Here is a 21,087-nt window from a genome sequence, read left to right as displayed (position 1 = left end):
TTAATGTATCTTTGAATGGAGTTCATTAATTTTGTATGTCTGTTACTACTTTTTGAAACAAAACTTAGTAAAATATTCGTTACACGAATGAATAGTTTGTATATAAATTATGCTTTCTTTTCCTTATCTTGGTGATATAAAAGGAGAAAATATTGAAATTCCCTTCACATCAGCCTTTTGCAGTCCACTACTGGACATAGGCCTCCACAATTTCAGGCCAAAAATGGCGTGAACTCATGTGTTTTGCCCATAGTCACCACGCTGGGCAGGCGGGTTGGTGACCGCAGGGCTAGCTTTGTCGCAAAAAAGACGCTGCTGCCCGTCTTCGCCCTGTGTATTTCAAAGCCAGCAGTCGGATGGTTATCCTGTCCTCGGTCGGCTTTTTAAGTTCCAAGGTAGTAGTGGAACTGTGTTATCCCTTAGTCGTCATTCCCTTATTATATACTAACTTTTATTATCAGTTTATAAGTGTAGAAGGAAAGCCCTTGTCAGCCCTCGAGTGGCCTAATGCCGAGCCCACCCCACCGGGCTACCGATTTGAAGCTCTCAAAAAACTTTTAAGTTTGAAAATCGAAGAAATAAATAATTCGTTAATTCTTTTGCGCTTAAATATGAAGTATGTATACCTGTTCGATTTAGTATAAGAGGCCTATACCTTTTAAAATACGGTAATACCTGCTATATTTGAATGGTATGGCACAGCAGGACATTTCCTGCTCAAAATCTAGAGCACCTCGACTAGGAAAGTACCTTGACCTTACAGAAGATCACAGCTAAGTAATAGTGTTTTCAAGCAATGTTGCGTTCCTGTGGTTAGTAAGATGACCAGAACTCCTAGTGGGCATTGGAGGTATGGTCGGCAACAATTTCACTGCCTCAAAAGAAAGTTAGGGAGGAAATTATCATTGCGTGAAGGAAAGATATTTCTTGATGAATGTAATGTTTATAAAGTAATGTTTGCTTGGATTGTTTCCTTACACTATTTATAAAATATGATAAAAATATGTATATTACTAGCTTTGCGTCTATGTGTGTCTTCAGTCTTGTTATCAATAGTTTTAGCTATGAACTTTTGTATTTTCTCGTCTTGATGTTAGGTGTTACTACTATGATAAATTCGTAGTAGATTTTATTATTAAAAGTGTCTAGAATCGCTAATAGATGGCATTGAGTGTCAATAAAGTTAGCAAAATATTACGATTAATTTCAGAATTATATACAAAAAAATATAAACCAGAGATCAGACATCAGAGTATCTCAAGATCTTACAACAAGACAAGACAAGACAAGGGACAAGGGAAGATAAGGGAAGTAAAATTCTCATTCGAAATTATAAGTTTTTAATGTCTAAAATATCATAAAATAATGCCACAAAATGAGAAACTCAATTAATACACCTGGCAGAAAATATCATTTGACGTCTATAAATCAATCTAAAATAATCACTTTTGTAATCTCAAACATCAGATAAAAGCTACTAAATAACAAATAAGCCTCACTCACTTCAGCCTATCGCAGTCCACCGCTGGACATAGGCCTCCATAAGTTCCCGTCATAAATGGCGTAAATTATGATGGCGTGATATATTTCAAAGCCAGCAGTTGGGTGGTTATCCTGCCATCTGTCGGCTTTTTAAGTTCTTGGAGTGGTAGCGGAACTGTGTTATCCCTTATTTACGACACTCATGGGAAGAGAGGGGTAGCTATATTATTTACTGCTGTAACCACGCAGCGTAACATAAGCCTATTTCATTTATTTTTCTGAGTACCTTGTGGTGTCAAGATCTACTATTTTATTTTAATGAGAATACTATGATTTGTATGTAAAACGCAATATATTCCGAATGCGTTGTTGGTCATTTTGAATTTCCGATATTTCGACGCTATTGCAAGTGACATGATCACACTGTGACTCAAAATTACCTACAATAAAACTGGGTAAATAGCTATGTTTCTTATAAATCCCTTTGATAGTAGTTTCTCTAATGTCTCTAGTATCAGTAGACCTTACTCTTAGCTGTGATCGTAACCCTCAGGGCTAAACTAAATACTCTCCTCAACGGTCAATAAAGCTTTTGATTTTACGACGATCACGACGACGATTGACAACGCAATACAGACATACTAAAAATTTGTTACAATATTTAACAAGGAAATAAATTAACTATTTCAAACAAGTACTCGTTTCGCAGATCATAGTAAAAACTATCACTAAACCTTTCAGTCCTTATAAGTAGAATGCGTTATATAGACTTCCTAGCTGGTAGTCTGACTACGCTCCGTGTCGCAGGACGGGCGGGTTATCAAAGAATGCAGCAAGTCTAGTTTTAGCGGTCCTACTGATAATGTAAACGCACATTGACGATTTTTTTTTTTATTATTATTTTAATAGATAACCATTACTTACTTATATGTATGGATATTATGGGACATATTCTTCAAAGGCTAATTACCTCAATTCCTCAAAAACTTCTGTATTATTACGCTTAAATTTATTTATATACACTTTTTTTTAAATAATACTTAAACTGTTTACGGAAGGAATTTTTAAAAATATAATTTTTCATTTAAGATAACTAATTATAAAAATTTATAGTAAAAACCGACCGGTTTCCGCTCTACCTTGCGCTAGACGCTCATCGTATTTACATAATTCTTCATTTAAATATTATTCTTAAACACGCTTAAATTATTTTATATGAAAAGTCTTTGCTGTGTGAGTCTTGTATGGAGGTATATCCTATGAGCGGACATCGGATAGTATAAATCCAACCGGCATGCTCGCGTCTCCGCCTCAAAAACTAACATAATTTTATTATTAATTCAGTAACAATATAGAATAACAAAATATAAGCTGGGAAACTTAATGAGCAAATAAATAACATTGATAATACAATTAGGTATCTGTTGCGTAATAAAGTTTCGTGTTGGAGATGAGGTCAGTCGGCTAGATAAACTTGAGATTTACTCATTTACACAACGCGTTAATAGAGGACAATATGGTCACGTGAGTTGTTTTTTTTTTTAATATTTTACTATAATAGTAGCACCTAAGGCTGGTGTTACACTTAAGCGTCATGCATGCACGCAACATTGTTGACTTATGAATCATTATCCTCATGCCGATCACAACATAAAAGACCAAAAATGTGTGTTTATCTTATGTATTCGTGAGTATTCTGGCGTTTAATTTGATTTGATTAATTTAATTAGAAAATCGACATAAGTTTACATTATTTTGTTTATTATTATTATATTATTTATTTTTTATTATTTTGTTTTTAGTCGACGTAGGTAATTTACATTATTTTGTTCAGCCGGTACATTGTTTACCTCTTCTGTGTTTTGGTACATAGGTACTTGATATAATTTTGGTAGATCTCAAAAATGTTTATAACTTTAGGTACCTACGATTAAGCTAATGTATAAGTACAATGTCTATGTTTTAAATTGTCAGTTACAAATATAGTTCAAACCGTTAGATTGTGTTATAGTACAAAACGTACATCTATTAAATTAAGTAATTAGGTATTAATTTCCATCTGGCGCGTTTTTTGAAGTCTAATAACAATCTCAAGTACCTAATACGTATTTACATAAATAAGTTATGGATAATTTTCCTAATTTTATAGTTATCTATGGATGATTTCTAAAATTAGTATTTCATATAACACCCGTGTAATATATATTGTGGTAATGGCTGAGAGTTTTTTGCCAGGATTGTAAAATAGGTTGTCTGCAAGAACTCGCTTCTCTAAATATAGTACAAATAGTCTTGTCAAACTTATTAGTTATATACACTATATTTCATATCTATAATATAAAAATGAGTCGCTGAATGTGTTGCTAAGCGCAAAACTCGAGAACGGTTGGACCGATTTCGCTAATTCTTTTTTTTTAATATTCCTTGAAGTACGAGGATGGTTCTTACGGAGAGAAAAATTAAAAAAAAAAAATTAAATTTCCTGAAAAAGTCTAAAAACAACACTTTTCTATACTCCCATACAAAAGATTTGTGATAATACTTAAAAGTCACTGTTAGGCGATACGAAGTTCGCCGGGTCAGCTAGTAGTACTATATTTCAGAAGTTTTACTTTTTCGTGTACTTTTTAAGTATACCAAAAAATATTTGATGTAATAAAAAAAGAAATTATGATCACGTACATAGAATCGAAAGCGTATTTATTATACTATAGGTAGGATATGTAGAATTAATGACAAATCCAAATCAAAGTAATAACAACCGTAGCTAAGTATGGACATAGTTTAGAAAATTAGGTACCCTTTAACATTTTTGATAGACAAAAATATCAAATCTATCTTTCTATTCATGTATTGGCATCTAAAGACAATTTGAACTTTATTTTTATTTTATGATAGATATATAGGGTGTAAAAAATTAAGATTAAACTCTATAGGTACAAATTAAATATTAATTTTTATTCAATAACGAAATGGGATGCTAATTTGTATGTGAATTGTTATACGAAATGCAATAGAACAAACGTATATCTTTTCAGATCAGTAATGGACGTAATCGTGATTGGTTGTGGCGCGGCCGGTATCGCGGCGCTGCGGAAGCTTCACGAGGCCGGCTTGAAAGTACTGGGCTTAGAGGCAGGAGACAGGATCGGTGGCAGAATATGTACTGTGCCATACGGTGACCGCTATCTTGATTTGGGAGCTGCTTGGTGAGTTATCGTACCATACAATAAGGCAATGCTTAAAATGATTGTTTTAAAGACAAGTGACAAAGCTAATGCTACATCGATGATTTCAGAGACAAAATTTTAAATTTATATTCTTACTTATACCTACTTTATTTTACACCACAAATACATAACACACATTAAAAATAATCTTGTTACTGATTGTGTAGTACCTACAATGGGCGGCTAATTAGCAATGTCTTCCTGACGATCCATGTTTTAAATTATCCTGAAATTCTGATTTAGTTGTCCTTGCTAATTTCTATTACTTAACCAACAAAAGTTTTTAATTACCTGTTGAGCAAAACTTTTTTTTTGTAGATGTAACTATCGGTTTTTAACTATAATTTAATTTTAAATATAGAGTGGCTTCTAAAAAGTATAGTAACTTACAAAAAATAATTTGAATTTCAGGTGCCACGGCGAGAAGGACAACGTAGTCTTCGAAATAGCAAATCCATTAAATCTTTTAAGTAGATCAGAATCAGACAAAAAATATTTCGTTTTGTCGAACGGAACTTTATTGCCCCAAGAAACTGGAGAAGAATTCGTTAAAGCTTTGAATGATGAACTAACTGCTGCAGATAAGAGTGCAGGATCTATTTCTGGCTGCGTACGAAACGCGTTAGTATTACAAAGTTTATTATGTATAATATGCTTAATAGCAGTTTAAAAAACAGGGAAAAAACCAATAAATACTTTTTAGTTTTTGATATTAAATCTAATAATACTAACGGTTTGAGTGATTCAAAGTATTTATTAAATTCGTTTATTTGCAGTGCAAAAACAAATCAAATACTAAAAAAAGATCCTGCATTAGCTCAATTATTTATAGAATGGTTTGAACACGAAAACCATGTCGGTGGACAAGATGACCCAAAGAAGGGTAAATCATTAAAAGGTTTAGAGGAGTTTCACAGTTGTGAAGGAGACTTTTTGCTCAACTGGAAAGGCAGGGGTTTTAGGACTATTCTTGATGTTCTTTTGGTAAGATCATGTCTTCTAATCAAGTAATTTTATTTTGGCTGCGATTCTAACATTATTTAAGTGGCCTTGAGACCAAAAATAACTCTTGATCTTAATTTAAAGTTTAATCAAGGTAACATACGTTTTAGTTATCCTTGTACAGATGGACAATAGATGTCTTTTATTTAATGTTAATAGACATGCCTAATTATTGCAGTAACAATAATAATAATAATAATTGCTTATTTCAGAATAAATATCCTGATGCATCCAAAGAACTCCCAGTAGAGATCCATCTTAAGAAAGAAGTTGAAAGTATAAAATGGGGAACTACCAAGCCAGGTTTGGATTCTGGAAATCCGTTGGTACAAATTAAGTGCAAAGATGGAAGCTTGTTTGCTGCTAAAAGCGTCATCATTACTGTATCTCTTGGAGTTTTAAAAGAAAGGTATGTTTTCAAAATGATTCAAGCTAAGAAACTGACTTAATGTCAACTACTGCCAAAATAATCTTCTATATATTATACCACATATTATATCCTGTATATAGTTTCGTAAGTACATAATGATTATATAAATTTTAACTATACCACAAAGTCTTCCAACTATTTCTACCACAACAGTTCTTCAATAATTGTCCTGAATGTAGTCGAATTAAAACTGTGACAATGCAAAGTTTACGATTGTCATCTTCAGAATTAATATTACATCTATACTCATATATTTTCACGATACCTTTCAGACACAACCAATTATTTAATCCTCCTTTACCAATCGAAAAGGTCAATGCAATAAACAACCTACAGCTATGTGTCCTCGACAAGATTTACATAGAATTTACAAAACCTTGGTGGCCGAAACAAGCATTGAGTCTAAATATTTTATGGAAAAAAGAGGACAAAGCTAAATTTTCCGTTGAAGAACAATGGGTGACAGAAGTTTCTGGATTCCTAACAGTGGAACATCATCCTAATTTGCTTCTTGGATGGATATATGGAGAAGGCGCGAAGAAAATGGAGAAAATAAGTGAGGAACAAGTAAAGGCTACGATTATTAAGATGTTAGAAATATTTTTCAGTAAAGAATTTAAGATTTTTTAGAATTTTAGATCTTTTTTTCGGCTACCCACCTTAAAAGTGAACGGTTGTGTTTGATATCATCTCTGCTAAAAACTAGTAAACTAAGCGAATAGTGTGTTTAACCAACTAACTATCAGAACTTTTTCCTAACGAATACTACGGGACTCGATTGTGATATTGGGATTTCTTCAGAAGATCGATAATAAGGTGTTATTCGGAATTGTGTATAGTGGTGCCTACGTACCCGCCATTTCGATCGTTGCAGACGTTGTTTATTGTGCTTAGTGTACGTTTAATATAAACTCTTACAAATTACAATAATGGCTGGAATCTGTGAGGCCTGCAAGATCACCATAACGGTATCACAAAAGCGTATCAAGTGTGCCCATTGTACGCGCCTATATCATTCGGACTGTGTCGGTTTCAGCAATGATTTGTCAAGGTCTCAGTGGAAGTGCCCCTTGTGCGTGGCAAGCTCTCGTAAAGTCGGGGATAACAGCAACACGCCGGTGCGCACAGCCTCGAAAACAACAATTAATAGGGATGGCGTGACGGCGACGCTGTTGGACCCGCCACCACCAGCCCCTGCATCGTCAGTACAGGCTCAATCTGCATCACCAACACCGAAAACCGCTCTGCCCCCAGCCCTTACACCTGCTGCTCAGGCCATGGAAGATTCAGATTTAATATCCCGTATAGGCTCTATGATGGACTCCAAACTTAGCCTGCTGAAAATCGAAATAATTAACGACTTAAAAAATACGTTACTCACAGAAATCCGCAAAGAGCTAGTGGCTGTAACTGCTAAGTATGATCTCCTTGAGGAGTCTCACTCGAAATTACTGGACGAACATGAATCCCTGATGAAAGACTTTGCTACATTACGAAATAATATACTACAGACAGAAGACAAGTTGTCAGAACTGCAGGGACAGTTCAGTAAACAGCAACAAAAAGCGAGACTCCTCAACATTGAAATCGTAGGACTTCCCGAAACCGCTGGCGAGTCACCGGTTGAACTTGTTACGAAAATCGCCAATCACGCCGGGGTCCAACTTCAGCCAGATCAAATTCAGTCTGCTCACCGCGTTCAGCCTATGCGTAAAGTCGAAGGCCGACCAAAACCAATCGTTGCAACACTTCAGAGTAGGATGTTGAAGGACCAAATTATCGCGGGACTGCGTAGGGCGAGGGGGATTAGTACCAAAAATCTAAACTTGGCCGGTCCTGACAGGAAATTATTTGTTAATGAACACCTAACCCCCGAAAATAAACAACTTTTCAACGCCGTAAAAATCCGTGCTAAGGAAAGGTCGTATAAATTCACCTGGATAAGGAATTGTAACATTTTTCTGAGAAAAAACGAAGAATCTCCTGTCATAACCATAGCTACAGAAAAGGATTTGCAGAAAATATTATAGTATTGATGCTTATTCCGGTCCCTATTGTCGTTTTATGTAAAATGAAGTCGTACTCACTATGTGTTATTTATTGTTGTTTAGTCTTATCCCTCCGCTGTAGGCACACACCTTACACCACGTCACATTATACCTCAAAATTATATATACATTCTAAAACACATACGCATACACTACTCTTGTACATCACACAACGCATTGATTCACATTTACACTGCATCTACACAAATATCATGATCCGTGCTTATCGTATAAATGAAAATTGCATCTTTTGTTATCAGCGATTTGATATACTACTCTGTAGTAATTTACTAAACGCACTAAAAGGGAAAAAATATTTATACTTAAAATGTAATGTTCCAGCTCCCACGTTCATCTCACTGTATGTAAGTAACCTGCACTCATTTAATCATGTATATTTTAACTCGAATGCGATCAAAGTAAAACAAACTACATTTTATTACATAATAAAAATATCCCAATGCCTCAGTTAAGCTTTTTCTATCAAAACGTACGGGGCTTACGTACAAAAACTGTGCAATTCAGAAATAATCTATTAACATGTGATCACGACGTTGTGATTATCACTGAAACATGGCTTAAAGAGGGTTTCTATAAGGGTGAACTGTGCGATGACCGCTACGACCTATTCCGATGCGATCGTAACGAATCTACATCTTCCAAAAAGCACGGTGGCGGTGTCATGCTGTGTATAAAGCAGAAATTGCGCGCGCGCGAGCGTCCTGACTGGGCATGCGCAGGCGTCGAGTGCCTTTGGACGACTGTCGCAGCGACTGCACTGGACGCTCGCGATAAGCGCAACTTACATATATGTGTAGTATATATTCCACCTGACGATAATCACGTCCAGCGTCTTAACAATTTTACGCGTCAGCTAACTAATATCGTATCTTTACATCCTAACGATCATTTTATCATAGGGGGAGATTTCAATATCTCGCATATTACGTGGTCACCATCGGGCCACACGACCCAAAGAAGCGTTTCTACGGACTTACAATTAGCGACTGATTATTTAATCGACTCATGTAACCTATCTGGATTTTGTCAATATAATTTATGTATTAATAAATGTAATAATATTTTGGATTTAATATTTAGTGATACCCACATTGATGTTTCTCGTTCTTCTACTGCGTTAGTCTCTGAGGATAGCTATCACCCATCTTTGAATTTAAATGCACCGGATCTTATGTTGCCTTGTATTAAACGCGAATCTTTTATAAAGTATTGCTTCTTTAAAGCCGACTACTACGAAATCAATAACTTTCTACGCAACGTTGACTGGCACACAATACTTCAGGGAAATAACATAGACGAAATAACTCAAAAATTTTACCAAATTATTAATAAAGTCATACATGATTTCGTACCAAAAAAATCATTCCACAAGACAGATAAATTTCCCGTTTGGTATTCAAGACCCTTAATACGCGTAATAAATGACAAACTCCGAGCGCATAGGCGGTGGATTCGGCACGGTAATCCCAGAGACTACGATGAGTTTTCTATTCTACGTAGGCGACAAAAGAAAATCCAAGCAAAATGTTACGATTCGTATCAAGAATATATACAAATAAATCTTAAGAGGAACCCTAAATACCTGTGGTCATACTTAAAAACATTACGTAGCAACAACACAGGATACCCCAACGTACTCACATTAGGTGATAATTCTTACCGCTGTGAAGCGGACGCCTGCGAAGGTTTCAGCCATTTTTTCGAGAGTGTATTTCAAAAACCAGCTTCTCAATATAATCTCCCACCACTAGCAGAATCAACTGATACAATTCATACGCTAAGCTTCTCTGAGGATGTGGTTTTAAAATTACTAAAAAATATTGATCTTAACAAGGGCCCAGGTAGTGATAAGATCCCTCCAACGTTTATAAAAAACTGTGCTTCTTGCCTAGCTAAGCCGTTGACTTTAATTTTTAATCTTTCTTTAAACGTTTTTGGCACTTTTCCTAGTATCTGGAAAGAAGCGTTAGTTATACCCATTCATAAAAGTGGTTCCCGTGGTCGGATTGAGAATTATCGGCCAATCTCAAAATTAAATTTATTTTGTAAAATCTTCGAAAAATTAGTATACGAATCTATAAGTCCGTTAATTCTTTCTTCGATCCCGGATGAGCAACATGGATTTATGAAGAGGCGTTCTACTGTAAGCAATTTAACGGTATTCACAGATTACATCTTTCGCTCAATGGATAGTGGTATTCAAGTTGACGCTATATACACAGATTTTGAAAAGGCGTTCGACAGGGTTGATCACGTAATTCTGTTACACAAGTTGCATGCCCTGGGTATAAGAGGTGACCTTTTTAGATGGATAAGCTCGTACGTAACAAATAGGAGTCAAGCCATAACTTTGGGAAGAGTGCAAAGTTCTTACGTTTCAGTTATTTCTGGAGTACCTCAGGGGTCTATACTGGGCCCATTACTCTACAATGCGTATCTCTACGATATTGGTTCATGTTTAACTTACTCTAAATTTATAATGTTTGCTGACGACAAAAAAATTTATTTAAAAATTAATAACATCACTGATTGCCACAAAATACAACATGACCTAAATAATCTATACATATATTATTTAACTAATCGTATCACTGTAAACACAGCTAAATGTCATCAAATTACTTTCACTCGTAAAAAGAATCCAATATTATATACTTATGCTATAAACAATGTCCCCATCGTAAAAGTCGACTCTGTTCGAGACCTAGGGGTGATACTAGATTCCAAAATGACTTTTGTAAATCATATCGATAGAATAATTTCTAAAGCATATAGTCAACTAGGTTTCATATCACGAGTTTGCAACACATTTAAAAATATAGGTTGTATCAAAATTTTATATTTCTGCTTCGTTCGAACTATACTGGAATACGCTTGTAGTATATGGGCCCCTGTATACAATGTACACATCGACAGGATTGAATCACTCCAGAAAAAATTTATAAAACTTTTAAATTTCAAAAGTTACAGAACCTGTCCCACCTATGTTGAATCATGTAAACACTACCAAATTGAATCCCTATCCCAACGTCGTAAGCAGTACGATATTATCTTATTACATGATATCGTGAGTGGGAAAATAGATTGCAGTGAGCTTCTATCCCAGATTGAATTCCGAATACCATCAAGACGCTCTAGACATATTAAACCATTGTTCCATACACCTCGAGTAAAAACTAATTACGCACGTAACTCGGTCCTCTGCCGTATTGTCAATACGTACAACACGCAGTATCCAAACTTAGACCTGTTTCACCTAAGAACGAAGACGGCACTTAAAAAAGAAATCAAAATGATGCATTTTTCGTAGTATCATCTAAAATATTCAAAACCAGCACCTACAGATTTACACACAAACCCACACTAATACACCTTCGTCTTACATGCACACACCTACACGAACACGCATTCACCTTTTCATGTCTTACACTCACCTCTAACTGCAGTGGATGGGATGGAACATAGCCGTTTACTTTTTACTACTTTCTGTTATTTTTTTTAAATATAGTGTCTAGTTATGTATTTTATAAAGATTAATATTTTTATATATCAGTGTGATCCTATTTTGGCCATATTTGTACATTATATTGTAACATACTATTGTAGCATAACGCTGTCGGATTGCCTATAAAATAAATAAATAAATAAATAAATAAGATGGCGCCTGTAAAGTCAATATTGAGGTAACTTTTTTAAACAATTGTGGAAAAATAGCCAATCATTTAATCAAACAAAATTATTGTATGTTTATTTATTTATTCAATCTTTATTGCACATTCAGAATAACATCAAAGTCAATAACAATATTGTAACTGGTGTAAAAGTGCAATGGCGGTTATATCATTAACTAGCTTCTGCCTGACTGCGTCCGCGTGGAATAGGAACAATTCTGTCATACACGATTTTGCGAAACTTGTTTACGCAGTGCCCGATTTTGAAACCTTCATCAGTGGTGCTCCGCTCCTATTTATCTTAGCGTGATGATATATAGCCTTCTCGATAAATGGGCTATCTAACACTGAAAGAATTTTTCAAATCGGACCAGTAGTTTTAGAGATTAGCGCGTTCAAACAAACGAACAAAATCTTCAGCTTTATAATATAGTATAGATAGTGATTTTTAACAGACAATAGAGAATATATTGACAATAAATTATGAAAATGTACATGTAACCATTACTTACACTATTCCTAACTCAGAAATAATCTTAACATAATTATGTAAGCAACATAATTAAAAGGTCATGGTAACATTAGTAACACGATAAATTCTTCTATTTCAGGACACAATGGGCATCAAACCCTCTAACCAGAGGATCGTATTCATACCGCAGTGTTGCCACTGAAGAGAAAGGCGGAAGTTCGGCCATTTTGTCTGAACCATTGTATCATGGCAACGATTTCCCCGTCGCTTGTTTCGCTGGTGAAGCCACTTCATATCACCATTACTCAGGAGTACACGGGGCTGTGGAGTCAGGGTTTAGAGAAGCCGAGAGACTGATATCGTGTTTTAAAAAATAATTTTTTAACATAAAAATGTAATCACATACTAACTACGCATTTCCGTAAACCTAATCGCAAAAATCAGAAAATTTACAGATTATTAACTTTTTAGCGATAGCAACTGTTTAAACAATCAATTTTCTATCGCTTGGCTAAAGTATAATAAGGCCTGGGCAAATATTATCATTGTAGTACATTATTATTATTCAATATATAGTGCTGACTATGGTATTACAATGTCATGACAGTGACATATGGAGTATAGTGTCATAGTACGACACTTTCATAATAGTTCAGTGCGTATGACAGTAGTGTCCTAGTACGACAATATCATGATAGTTCAGTACATAATTATGTCAGTATGCAATGTCATATACGGCAGTATAGTATCAATCACATATCACAGCACGACAGTATCAAGATGAATCTGGATCATAATAATATCGTTGTCCTACCTAGACTACAGATGTACTGGAAATGAGCAGTTTGTATATGTCTACATTTCTTTTCCAAAAACGATAAATATAATAACTGGTGTTGGATTATTTCTACCATTTTTGCACCCATTTTATTAAATATTTTTTTAAACTTTATGAATGTTGTAATCAGATAAATAAAAAGCTTGTTAAAATAATGTTGATTTTATTTAAAAAAGTAAATTATTCAAAATAGTGAAGAAATTCATTAATAAAATAGGACAATACCTAATAACAGTTAGAATAAACCTTATAACTATTATCACATTACTTATTAATAATTACCAAAAAATATTTTGTATCAATTCCAATATCCATTCAAGCCGTACAGGATAATGTTGGCCGAGATAAACATGCATTAGTCTGGGTTTTTTTTTGGTTTTATAACCTTTTTACAGCTCGTGGGGATAGCAAAACAGGATTATTCATTATCCAATATGGCATTTGAAAGTGTTATGTCCAACATAAACTCTAAGCGTAGTCCAAAATTTAAAACAGTTCTTTTAAAAGAGTAACTGTGGGATTTCTTGCCGATACTTCTCTGCAGAATCTATATTCCAAATCAATGGTACCTTCACTTTAACTACAACAAATTCATTAAAAAACATATAATTTTTAACGCTAAGATGAGTTTAGGAAGGTACAGTTAAGATACATTCTAAGATATAGAAATACTATCACGTATAGACAACATCAGATTGTATTGTTTCAGTACTTATTATGTTACCATCCTCATCTACATCACACATCATAATTTCAACCGAATTCTTGGATTTATCATCACTTGTATCCATATTTTCCTTATTTTTGTCACTACTTTCGCTAGTTTTATTATTTTTAAGCGTAATTTCAAATTTCTGCGGTGAAGTTTCAGTGGCGTCGGCGGTCCTTTTGAGATCAAATTCAAATTCATTGGTTAGAGATTCTTTGGGCCAACTGTAGCCATCGACGATTTTCTTTGAAACATCTTCGAATTCAAATCTAGTTGTCGTTAAACGGTACATACCATCTTCGCTTATCTGATACCTTTAAAATATAATTAATAACAATTAATAATTTTGGAATCTAATCAGTACCTAGAAATAAAGATTAAATTTTAATTTTAAATAAGAGCTAGGAACTGTATATAAAATTGATGACAAAATTACCATTAGTTTTAATAAAAAATAAATTTCTCCTTGGAAGCCATGATAATAATAACAGGTATTGCACACCTAGTATTATCCAGCAACCTAGACTTAGTCAATCTCAAATCAATATTTAGTGCACACTAAATCCTAGTATCATAGACATAACCTTCCTATTATATCCTGATATGTGGAGGTGGACAAGAGATCAAAGAATCAACTTAGAAAAGATAACTTTACATACCTAAATCTACTGTGACCAAAGGGCCACTGAGCGCCATGAACTTTAACAAGATGCGTAGTTAATCTTGTTCCTCTTGAGAAAACTTTCACTTCTTTCTCAGGACACATGTGACACGCGTACTTCTTTTTAACCTTCTTTTTTACTTCTTCTTCTTCTTCTGAAAGTTCTCTCTTCTCACCGTCTGAATTTTCTTCTGATATTTCTACATCACTATCACCTTTACCCCTTTTACGTTTTCTCTTTCGTGTGTGAGTTGGGATATGTTTGAGAAGATCCCATTTTGTTACAGCTCTAGAAAAATATATGATTACTTAAGAAAATATTCATAAGATTGTTGACATAAAATTGCAATATAATTTTCTTGGTCCTTCGAGCTGGATATCAAGCGATGATGCGAAACATAAGTTTGCAGCTGATTATAAAATTCGTAAAAAAAAGGGCGGTTGTTTAGCGTGACGAGATATAAAAATGGGGGAGAGGGTTCAGAGTAAGTGTGAATTATCCACACCATTTTGACAACATATATTAAATCGTTGAAATAGAGGCGTGATTGTAAAGTGCGCCACTACGGCGGACACGTGCTGGCGCTCGTGCTCGCGCGTCAGGTACGCACCTGTAGGGGCAGTGCGGGCAGGCGTGCGAGCGCGTGTGGTCGGCGAGGTGGCGGTAGCGCGCGTGGTGCGCCAGCGCGGCGGGCGAGGGCGCGGACATGTCGCACAGCGCGCACGCGTAGGCGGACACGTGCTGGCGCTCGTGCTCGCGCGTCAGGTACGCACCTGTAGGGGCAGTGCGGGCAGGCGTGCGAGCGCGTGTGGTCGGCGAGGTGGCGGTAGCGCGCGTGGTGCGCCAGCGCGGCGGGCGAGGGCGCGGACATGTCGCACAGCGCGCACGCGTAGGCGGACACGTGCTGGCGCTCGTGCTCGCGCGTCAGGTACGCGCTGGCGCACGGCAGCCCGCACATGCTGCACTCGAAGCCCGTCCCCGGGTGCACGTTCTGGAAAGGAAAATTAATACAATTTTATAAAATTAATTCATAGTAAAAAAAATTCTATTCATATTCCTTGCAAGGCTTTGCAAAAATGGGTTTCGAAAAATATGTTTTTAAGAATTGATTCAACAATACACCATATTGTTTCAACTTCCTAATATACAGCCAATTCTTACTGCCTGTACCTAACACCAGTAGAAAAGTCAGTTTAATAAACTTTTTTCACATAGGCAAGGAATAAATATTTAAACTCTAAATTTTTATTAAAATACCATGAATACCATAATAAATAATACCTTACCTGTCTAAGCAGATGATCACTCAATTTTCTATTACAAGCAAAATGGTGTCCGCAATGGAAGCAAGCAATGAGTCGTTCTTTAGTATGAGAACGTACATGCATTGTGAGTAACACTCGTCTTGGAAATACAGCTCCGCAACCAGCCCAGGAACAGAGAAACTCATCCGAATAATATATATGTGCTTTCACATGATCAAAGAATGCCTGAAACAAATAAAATATCAATAGTAACAACTTGCTTTACTAATATTACTGCAGCGATCTGATGTATAACCATATTCTACGGACAAAGTTTATGATATCTTGTTCTTATTCAAACACGACTTCATCGTTACATTTAAACTAATGTAGTTTTTTAGTTTCCATGTGTGGTCTGGATGTTCCCTTTGTGCGTTGTCCCAATGTACTTCGAACATGTATAGCTATCAGTCCCAATTATCATGGACACCTATATATTTATTCATTTAAATAATGGTTGCTAACGGAGCAAACAATAAAAATTATCAAATCATATTTGTTTCATGAGTACTGCTCTATACATATAAGCAAAATGATTACTAGTAGTTATGTCTATTAAGTCTCTAAGATTAAGTTCTAACACCTATTTTACATGGATTAAAAGGCATATGAGTGAGACGATTCAGAGATACAAATTAATTTATCATTAACAAATGATACCTGTATAGAATTAAAACTTTCAGAACAGCCGACCCACATGCAACAGTGAGGACTCTTTAAAGGGGGCAGTTGATTTCTTTTAGTGGAATCCTTCTTACACCTCTCTAACTTCAAGGTAGCTCGTCCATTGAAGCCGATCGCTAGCAGCCTAGCGTGATATGCGTGGTAATTTATATGACGAACCATTTCATTGAAATCTGACGTTTTATGTCCACATATATCCCATAAACATACATATTCTACTGAAAAATAAAAATCTAATGTTTAAAATAAAGGAAATCAATTTTTAAAATTGAATATTGCTGCTTCTTTAACATGCTAATAACAGAATTTACAGGTAAACTTTTTATATAAATTAATATTTTACTACAGAAGCCTTTTTAAAATGGACCATGTTTTAAAACATGTGTTATTTATTTTTTAACATTGTGATCATATCTGTATATGATATATAAGTATTTTAGTGAGTTTTAACAATGACATGAGATAAGATTACATGATTTAAAACACCAAATTAAGTATTAAATTTCTTTGATCCTTGTATATTACCAAAAATAGCCATATAATAGGCATAAGAAGAAAAAATACTGTTAATTTAATTCTTTCCAGGTTGTTTCTAAATATAACAATTTACCAAACAGATCCTTGCTAACTCAAATTTTCATTTTTTTTTTTTTACTTACCACTTCCATTTACATCAATAACATGCAAATCAGAAGCGTGTTTAGCGACATGCTTTTGAAATTGTTCGTAGTTTGTAAAATAACACATGCATGACTGCCACTCGCAAAGCATTTGCAACTTTTCTTGCCGTAATTTACGTAAAGGCTGTAAAAGATGGTAAAAATAAATAATATATTATTATTGCTTGCCAAAAACTGTAAATTGGTTATTGAAGAAGAGTAATATCGAGCGTGGGTGTTTGCAAGAGCGAAGGGGCTGCACCTACCAAAGGGCTAGAGACGTCACAGAATGAAATTATGCCAATGGTCTAATTTTAAGGTTAGGTCTATGGGATTTCTTTATTTTTTTCAAGAAGTACCAGTCAAGCTGGATAAACACTGGAGTTATGCTAGTGTCCGAATATTCTCAGCCATTATTATATCCGTTTTTTAAGCCTAACTTATGATGCTTTTTTGTATAGTTTTGACAATTGTCATTGTATAAATTGAGCAATTATAAAAGATTCTCAATTTCCATCCATACTATATCCATATACATCCGCATTATAAAGCATTGTTTGGATGGTTGCTAATTTTAGGAAGTACTGATACAAATATAAAAATTATTTTAGTGTTGAATAGCCCATTATCTAGAAAGAATATAGGCTGTATATACATGAAAATCACAGGAAAAAGTTAACTTTGTATCAAGTAGTTGATAAGCCATATTAGTTAATAGTTATTGTTTACTTACAACTGCCTGTGGTTCTAGAGAAGGTTCATCGATGCCAGCCGGTACGGTGGCATGATCATCTGCCGCTGATAATAAAAACTTCTTTCTATGTGCATTCGTTTCAATTATAAACTGTATATCATTCTGATTTTGTAAGGATAGTTTCTTGGGATCGTTTTGGTTTTGAAGCCATTCTCTACATCGGACAACTTTTAATTTTGCGGTATCTAAGTTTTCGGAGTTTTCTGCCATATTTTGTAGTAATTATATAGTAGAGATATAAATACGCTTATGATTAAGCAATTAAAATCACGGTGTTACAAAATAGCGTCATAATTTATAAACATTTTATTAAAAAGCTACGAACTATATTATGAATTTTATCTATCAATTCCAACGAGTACACAAATTACAAATACAAATATTACAAATACAAAAGTAATTAATTCAATGTTGTTTTAAAATTTATCCCCAATAGGGAAAGGCAAAGGTGAAAGGACTATAATTAGACATGTGTAAGTAATGCAATTGATACATTACGCGTGATATTACTCGAACATGAAATATGGCATCACACATTACGCGACGAAATGAAGTATTACACATCACACTTGACATTACGCGCTCTGTTCGGTCGGAATGTTGGATTTCTTATCTATTTGCTCTGTCTAACTTCACTTACTGAGTGAGACACGGTGATGCGCGGCGCACTTTTGCAACCAGTCATAACCTCACTCTCTAGCTCTACATTATTTTCGTTAGTATGAGTGAGAGCGAGCTACTGAGCCGTGGCGAGTTTCAGTCATTTTTTTAAGTGAAATATGAATCGTATTTAAGAATGCTAAGGCATATTATAGCACAACATTGTACGTAATACTTTTTAATAATGCGTTACGCACTTGACTGCCGCTAAAATTCGAGTTCAAATTTCTGCTTTTGCATTTATTAAAATGTTTTGTTTGTTTACGTTGCTTGTGAAAATAAAATTATAAATGAAGTATTGACATAAAAAAGTAACCATTGTATGTATATAAAGTTGATTTTTAAATACGCCAGTATTCATGGTCATTAGTTTATTCCTAACTTATGTTATAAACTAGCTGCGTCCCGCGGTTTCACTCGCGTAGTTCCCGTTCCTGTGATGATTCTGGGATAAAAAGTAGCCTAAGGCTCTCCAAGGTCTGTTTTATCTGTATACCAAAATTTGAAACCAACTTTTTTTACAAATCAAAGCTAATTTTAGAACAAACTTTTAGAAAACCAAACAAAAAAAAAACAAAACAAATATTATGAATTTTTAGCCAGTTTCCACCTCTCATTTACCATTTTTATGCTAAAGTGATGTTTGGTCTGCTACGTAGTACACCGAACACCGTACACTTAAACATACTATAAGTACAAAATCTCATGGAATGTCTGGTGTGATGACAATTACGTGATATATAGCATTTCATAAGACATATCTCACGCCGAACAGTACACATTTCGGGTAATGTTCGGTGTGATGGTGTGATGCCATATTACTCAGTACGAAATGTAATGTAATATTACATTACATTTTGAAGCACTGTTTTGCGCAAGTCTAACTATAATTCATATAGCCGTAATTAATTCAATTTCAAAACAACAGGACACAGATTAATTATTCAATTTTTAAAATATATCCGAAGTTGCCGTCGTAAAAATAATAAGATCAAGAAAATTCTTTAAGCTGCTCACAAACGAAAAAACCGACTTCAATTACATCGATAAGGACTCGTAATACAACGTAGGTAGACGAAAAATAGTCAAGTAAATATGCGTTATCAAATATTATTCAAAAGTTGTAATAAGATCTTGATGAAATTTAAAATTTGACCACATGATAAACATCAACTTTCGATTGAATTAAAAATCATCAAAATCCCCCAGTAAAAAGTTATGCGGTATAATAGGTACAACGTAAGTTGACGAAAAAATAGTCAAGTAACAACGCATTGTTAGATATAACCCAAAAAGTAGTTTTTTAATATCACATCAAAAATCGACCGTTCCAGCGGGTATCGAACCTGCATCTCCGACTGACCGTGTCGGTGCTCTAGCCAATTAATCAATGGAACGATGTATCCGTTAGATCGAAATTTTTGATAAGATGATTTTATATTCGGTTTAAGCAATTTTTGGTATAATATTAAAAAAAAAATGTTTCGAATTTCTAATGTGTGGTTAACACAAAAATAAAATCGTACAAATTACCAAAAAGTAGTTGTTAGATCTTATATAAATTTAAATGGGGCCAAATGACACACACCACCTTTCGAATAAAAATTTTTTTTCGAAATCGATCCACCCAGTCAAAAGTTCTGAAGTAACATACATAAAAAAAAATACAGTCGAATTGAGAACCTCTTGGAAGTCAGTTAATAATAAAAGTGGTTAATGTGTTAATAATTTATTTTAATTAACTAATTGAACCTACAAATGTTGTTTTGCTATATATGCTATTAACCCCCTTAATCCCCCCTCCTCTTATATATTAAAATAAAAAATTGATCTTGGCCGATTCTCAGATTTACCCGATATGCCCACAACATTTTATAAAAATCGGTCCAGTCGTTTCGGAGGAGTATTTTAACTAACACTGTGACACGAGAATTTTATATATAAGATTTAATCTATTAAATAGAAATTAGGAAAAATATCAATTTTAAACGTTTATATTTGGTACCTATATTATAATTTTAATGAACATTGTATATTTTGTCGCCTAAATTTTTATTGTAAATGGAATTAATCCTTGAATATATACGGCAATTATCTTTTTCACTTTTCATCATCATCATCACTTCAGCCTATTACAGTGCACTACTGGACGTAGGCCTCCACAAGTTCACGACAAAAATGGCGTTAACTTATGTGTGTTGCCCATAGTCACCACGCTGGGCAGGTGGGTTGGTGACGCGGTCACTCAGCGGGCTGGCTTTGTCGCACCGAAGACGCTGCTGCCCGTCTTGGACCTGTGTATTTCAAAGCCAGCAGTTGGATGGTTATCCCGCTATCGGTCGGCTTTTTGAGTTCCAAGGTCGTAGTGGAGCTATGTTATCCCTTAGCCACCTTTTACGACACCCACGGGAAGAGAGGGGCTGGCTATAGTCTTTATTGCCGTAATCATACAGCTTATTTA

At 34.8% G+C, this 21,087-nt stretch overlaps 2 protein-coding genes across 2 annotated transcripts; one reads left to right on the top strand and one right to left on the bottom strand.

Moving 5' to 3' along the window:
- Positions 1-4,527: 4,527 nt before the first annotated feature.
- On the top strand, positions 4,528-13,349 carry LOC123659100 (spermine oxidase-like). The gene is made up of 8 exons (XM_045594364.1): positions 4,528-4,691; positions 5,124-5,333; positions 5,489-5,696; positions 5,927-6,123; positions 6,417-6,751; positions 9,590-9,600; positions 11,871-11,896; positions 12,496-13,349. Exons 1-8 carry the CDS (start codon positions 4,528-4,530, stop codon positions 12,731-12,733), a joined length of 1,389 nt encoding a protein of 462 aa, XP_045450320.1. The 3' UTR covers positions 12,734-13,349.
- On the bottom strand, positions 13,341-18,691 carry LOC123659099 (histone H4 transcription factor). Its single transcript, XM_045594362.1, has 8 exons — positions 17,946-18,691; positions 17,213-17,357; positions 16,530-16,771; positions 15,852-16,055; positions 15,339-15,556; positions 14,780-14,853; positions 14,563-14,743; positions 13,341-14,217 (listed from the first exon to the last, which is right to left on the bottom strand). The coding sequence occupies exons 1-8, from the start codon at positions 18,174-18,176 to the stop codon at positions 13,869-13,871; spliced, it is 1,644 nt and encodes a 547-aa protein (XP_045450318.1). The 5' UTR covers positions 18,177-18,691; the 3' UTR covers positions 13,341-13,868.
- Positions 18,692-21,087: the final 2,396 nt, after the last annotated feature.

Source organism: Melitaea cinxia, chromosome 13 (assembly GCF_905220565.1).
Source record: "Melitaea cinxia chromosome 13, ilMelCinx1.1, whole genome shotgun sequence".
NCBI classification, from domain to species: domain Eukaryota; kingdom Metazoa; phylum Arthropoda; class Insecta; order Lepidoptera; family Nymphalidae; genus Melitaea; species Melitaea cinxia.
This window is presented reverse-complemented; position numbering and strand designations above follow the sequence as displayed.

Excerpts from the sequence above, each read along its gene's own strand:
- LOC123659100 (XM_045594364.1), top strand. The coding sequence starts at position 4,528 with ATGGACGTAATCGTGATTGGTTGTGGCGCGGCCGGTATCGCGGCGCTG. Across the intron at positions 5,697-5,926 it reads CTATTCTTGATGTTCTTTTG|AATAAATATCCTGATGCATC; the intron begins GTAAGATCATGT and ends TGCTTATTTCAG. Across the intron at positions 6,124-6,416 it reads CTTGGAGTTTTAAAAGAAAG|ACACAACCAATTATTTAATC; the intron begins GTATGTTTTCAA and ends GATACCTTTCAG.
- LOC123659099 (XM_045594362.1), bottom strand. The coding sequence starts at position 18,176 with ATGGCAGAAAACTCCGAAAACTTAGATACCGCAAAATTAAAAGTTGTC. Across the intron at positions 16,056-16,529 it reads AAAGTTTTAATTCTATACAG|GCATTCTTTGATCATGTGAA; the intron begins GTATCATTTGTT and ends TATTTGTTTCAG. Across the intron at positions 14,854-15,338 it reads TGCCCGCACTGCCCCTACAG|AGCTGTAACAAAATGGGATC; the intron begins GTGCGTACCTGA and ends ATATTTTTCTAG.